Source organism: Xyrauchen texanus, unplaced genomic scaffold (genome assembly GCF_025860055.1).
Source record: "Xyrauchen texanus isolate HMW12.3.18 unplaced genomic scaffold, RBS_HiC_50CHRs HiC_scaffold_1320, whole genome shotgun sequence".
Classification (NCBI taxonomy): Eukaryota; Metazoa; Chordata; class Actinopteri; order Cypriniformes; family Catostomidae; genus Xyrauchen; species Xyrauchen texanus.
The window spans coordinates 1-5,578 of record NW_026265675.1 but is presented as its reverse complement, the minus strand read 5'-3'; the positions used below and the strand labels follow the sequence as shown (position 1 = coordinate 5,578).

At 38.2% G+C, this 5,578-nt stretch overlaps 1 gene segment (V, D, J or C); it reads right to left on the bottom strand.

Annotated features, from left to right (window-relative positions):
- Window positions 1-4,793: 4,793 nt before the first annotated feature.
- Window positions 4,794-5,398, bottom strand: LOC127641671 (immunoglobulin kappa variable 1-12-like). The segment is given in 2 exon segments: window positions 4,794-5,140; window positions 5,261-5,398. Coding segments are annotated over 2 exon segments (396 nt in total).
- Window positions 5,399-5,578: the final 180 nt, after the last annotated feature.

The following is a 5,578-nucleotide window of genomic DNA, read 5'->3' as shown; positions in this document are numbered from 1 at the left end:
GTGTAAGCAAAGACTCACAAGACGTAACTGATATTCCACCAGGGTGATTTATTATCAGCGTCGTCGGTCCCACGCACACATGGGCAGTTTGCAAAACACACAGCTAACAACAACTGCGTTACTGAATAGAAATAAAAGCAGAATAAGAGCAACAGAAATATGAAACGGGCCTGCACGCATACATGCGATGTTTACAGCTCGCGCTTCCCATATCGACTGCCCACTCTGAGTGAGGGAGTACCAGAGTACGTTTCATCTTAAAGGCGCAGTACCTAATTCTACTTGTTACAGTGCGATGGCAGATGATTGCATAATTCCAATTTTATTTCTGATTATTTCAATTTTATCTGTAAAGAAATTCATGAAGTCATTACTCTTGTGCTGTGACGTAATATCTGGTTCTGTTGAGGATTTATTCCTAACCAATTTAGCCACAGTACTGAATAAACATCTAGGATTGTTGTGGTTAATTTCTATGAGTTTACTAAAATATGCTGACCTGGCAGCTTTGAGTGCCTGTCTGTATCTACAGACACTATCCTTCCATGCACCACGAAATACTTCTAATTTTGTATTTTTCCACATGCGCTCCATTTTCCGAGCTGCTCTCTTGAGAGCATGAGTGTGATCATTGTACCATGGTGCAGGGCTTATTTCTTTAATTTTCTTTAATCGAAGTGGGGCGACAATATCAAGAGTGCTAGAGAATACTGCAATTATATTTTTTGTTATTTCATCAAGTTCTTCTAGGCTTTGGGGTTTATTGAGTGTCTGAGATAGATCTTTTTTTTTTGAAGATTGTGTTGTGTGTTGATTGTGTTGTGTTGTGTTGTGTGTTGATGAAGATTGTGTTGTGTTGTGTGTTGATGAAGATTGTGTTGTGTTGTGTGTTGATGAAGATTGTGTTGTGTTGTGTGTTGATGATGATTGTGTTGTGTGTTGATGAAGATTGTGTTGTGTTGTGTGTTGATGAAGATTGTGTTGTGTTGTGTGTTGATGATGATTGTGTTGTGTTGTGTGTTGATGATGATTGTGTTGTGTTGTGTGTTGATGAAGATTGTGTTGTGTTGTGTGTTGATGAAGATTGTGTTGTGTCGTGTGTTGATGAAGATTGTGTTGTGTGTTGATGAAGATTGTGTTGTGTTGTGTGTTGATGATGATTGTGTTGTGTTGTGTGTTGATGAAGATTGTGTTGTGTTGTGTGTTGATGAAGATTGTGTTGTGTTGTGTGTTGATGAAGATTGTGTTGTGTTGTGTGTTGATGATGATTGTGTTGTGTTGTGTGTTGATGAAGATTGTGTTGTGTTGTGTGTTGATGAAGATTGTGTTGTGTTGTGTGTTGATGAAGATTGTGTTGTGTTGTGTGTTGATGATGATTGTGTTATGTTGTGTGTTGATGATGATTGTGTTGTGTGTTGATGAAGATTGTGTTGTGTCGTGTGTTGATGAAGATTGTGTTGTGTTGTGTGTTGATGATGATTGTGTTGTGTTGTGTGTTGATGATGATTGTGTTGTGTTGTGTGTTGATGAAGATTGTGTTGTGTTGTGTGTTGATGATGATTGTGTTGTGTGTTGATGAAGATTGTGTTGTGTTGTGTGTTGATGAAGATTGTGTTGTGTTGTGTGTTGATGATGATTGTGTTGTGTTGTGTGTTGATGATGATTGTGTTGTGTGTTGATGATGATTGTGTTGTGTGTTGATGAAGATTGTGTTGTGTTGTGTGTTGATGATGATTGTGTTGTGTTGTGTGTTGATGAAGATTGTGTTGTGTTGTGTGTTGATGAAGATTGTGTTGTGTTGTGTGTTGATGATGATTGTGTTGTGTTGTGTGTTGATGATGATTGTGTTGTGTTGTGTGTTGATGAAGATTGTGTTGTGTTGTGTGTTGATGAAGATTGTGTTGTGTTGTGTGTTGATGAAGATTGTGTTGTGTTGTGTGTTGATGATGATTGTGTTGTGTTGTGTGTTGATGAAGATTGTGTTGTGTTGTGTGTTGATGAAGATTGTGTTGTGTTGTGTGTTGATGATGATTGTGTTGTGTTGTGTGTTGATGATGATTGTGTTGTGTTGTGTGTTGATGAAGATTGTGTTGTGTTGTGTGTTGATGAAGATTGTGTTGTGTTGTGTGTTGATGATGATTGTGTTGTGTTGTGTGTTGATGATGATTGTGTTGTGTGTTGATGAAGATTGTGTTGTGTGTTGATGAAGATTGTGTTGTGTTGTGTGTTGATGAAGATTGTGTTGTGTTGTGTGTTGATGAAGATTGTGTTGTGTGTTGATGATGATTGTGTTGTGTTGTGTGTTGATGATGATTGTGTTGTGTTGTGTTCTCAGTGATGAACTGTTAAATTCACAGCACTATATACACTCTCACATCACTGAATCATGTGCTGAATATATAGTGTTTCATTCCCCTTCTGTCACGCTCTCGACATTGTGTCGAAGGAATGACACAAGGGGTCCATATAAAAACGCCACGCACTGACCGTGTTACGTGACTGTCGGGACAGGGGCAAAGCAGGCTATTGCGTGTTAGAGGCACCTGTACCGAGGGCACGTAGCCGTCCCCAACCCCCCTCAAAGAGTTTAGCACAGCCACCTTAGGTTTTCCCACACCCCTGAGGGAGAAAAAGGTGTTATATGCTTCATCCTATGGCTCCTCAGTGCAAAATCCTGACTGGCATTCGCTGCCCTGCTTCCCTTTATACCCGTAGGGCGGGGCACGCAAATTCTGTCTGCCAACTTGACATTGGCCTTTTCTCAGGTTCAGAGGTACGATTCGGCGTCCGAGAAGACCCCTTGTGTCACTTCCTTCGACACAACGTCTCGTTCCCTCCCTCGGGTAACGGAGGTTACAATAGTAACCAAGATGTTCTGGATTCAAATATTACACACAACTCTCCACTGGTCATTTTCTGATCATATCTAAATATTTAATAATGTCACGAGGCATTTCTGAGCGTAAACAACATTAAATAATTCAACAGTTAAATTAGCAAACAGTTGAACATCTTTTCCACTGTAATTATTAATAATAATATTATAGTATATACACATGTATAAATGTTTAAATATAATATTATAAGTAGAGTTTGACGTTTAAGTCATTTTTACTCTCTGTTCTGTTTCAATATTAGAACATCCAACAAATCTTAAAAAAGTAAATGACACAATTTCAGTGTTGAAGGTGCGACATTCATCAGTTCCTTCATTCAGCCGTACAGAATGTTCTCTAATGGGTTATTTCAGGTTTTTATTTGTATTTTAAATTCAGATTCATTATTATTTCTTTCTTTATTTTTCATGATTATATTTGATTATTGTTCATAAATGTTTCAGAGAGGTTACTGATGGACAGAAACTGACACTGGCGAGAATTGCACCTGCTGTGTCTCCCCCTTGTGGTCAGAAATGTCAATTTAATGTATTCCTCCATCCTGGGGTGTGTGTATGAGTCTGTCGAGTAGCCCATTTACTACTTGATGAATAATACATTAATGCACTCACAATATGCACTTTAAACTCAGCCATGTAGTGAATTAATATTAAAAGTGTAAAATCAACCCAAAAAGAACAATTGATGTTTTGTACTACACAGAAGCATTCGCCTTTTAACAGCTGTTGTGTAAAACGTGCTTCCTGAACATTCTGCAACACTGGATTGCATTTGTTGTAGGTGATGATCACATCATCAGTGGAAGTTAATTCATGAAATCATTTATCTACGGGACTCTGAAGTTTCCGGTCCAGCTGAAGTTCATCTGGTGACACTCCAGTTGTTTCCTGCACTGCAGAGTTAATGGAGAACATCAGCTCGGGAAGGTGTGCATCCCATTTCTTGTGGTTTTCTTCAACATAAGACGAGATCATGTATTTTAAGGTATGGTTTACCCGTTTCATCATATTGTTCTGGGGATTGTAAATTGAAGTGAGAGTGGTTATAATTCATTACATTCCACATCTGCAAATGATATTATGTGAACTATTTGAGGTGAATGTAAAAATGTGCATGAATTATATGTTGAAATGTTTCATTTAGTTTCAGTGACAGCACTCGAGCTGGTATAGACTCCAAACGTTTGTTCAAAACCTGATGATCATGTTATCCAGCATGATTTGAGAATGTATCAAAGAGCATCTTGTGTTCTTCAATGAAACGATGAAATCTGATCTTTTGCACAAACGAGTTGACATGTTTATTTGAAGTGTTGATGGTGTTACGATGGTGAACATCTGCTGATGGAGCGGCTCTATTCTGAGAGGAACAGAATCACTCCACCCTGATGATGCAAATATGAGTTTCACTGTTTGTGTGAAATGAGACAGTTGAGTTTGACTAATGGAGAGATGAGCTTTGATCATATTCATCAGTTTACTCTGAGGCTGATCTCAGCAGTCATACTGACCTTATGAATGTTTCAATCAACTGTTCAAAACTCAATATCAATGATGCTGTTTGTGTCACACACATCTGCTCAGTGTTTGTGCTGTTTATCATCTCTGGAAACTTTCAGTTGATCACACTGAACTAAAGTCTTACAGTGTGCCGATATATCATAGAAAATCATCAACATTATTAACTATCTGATTTATCTTCCTTTTTCCATCAATCATTTTTCTGTTTCACTCTTTTACAAATACAGTTTATTCATTAGTGTGTGTGTGTGTGTGTGTGTGTGTGTGTGTGTGTGTGTGTGTGTGTGTGTGTGTGTGTGTGTGTGTGTGAGCAGCTGCGTTATCTGTCAGTGTATCAGTGCAGTGTGACTGACAGAGGTTTTTGTACGACTCTTTATCACTGTGTGAACAACCAGCTATCACTGATGCGATGTACACTCTGACAGTAATAATGTCCTGCATCTTCAGTCTGGACTCCACTGATGGTCAGAGTGAAATCAGTTCCATATTCAGATCCACCGCCACTGAATCGTGATGGAGTTCCAGACTGCAGGCTCTTGGTCCAATAAATGAGGAGTTTAGGAGCTTCTCCGAGTTTCTGATGATACCAGGCTAGACAGGATCTACAACCATGTGTAGGATCTCCAATTCCTCTGCTGGTTTTACAGGTTATAGTGATGGATTCTCCTGGTTGAACAGTTGTTACTGTTGGAGTCTGAGTCACAGAAATTTGTCCTGTAATTTCTGTTAAAGAAAGTTCATCAGAAAAGAAAGATATGAAACTTTAAAATACAGAATATATTGATTTTCTACCAAACACAAGCATGTAAATAACATTGAGTTTGAATAATATTTCAACTGAACCTTGAACAGACAGAACGAGTGTCCAGATACAGACGCTGATGAAATTCATTCTTGTTGTTGTTTGTTCAGTTTTAATGAAGAAAAGTGTTAAACTCACACACTATAAACACTCTCAGATCACTGAAGCATGTGCTGAATATGCAAAGACATGTAAAAGATCTCCAACAGCTTATATGCTGTCAGTCTAATATACATTATGATCATGTGACATAAACTCACTAAATGACCTCCAAAAACCAATCGTATTGCAGATCAGAGAATACGTAACTGAGAATTTGTCAAGCGTTATTCCTTAAAAATATCCCTCAATCTCTGTTT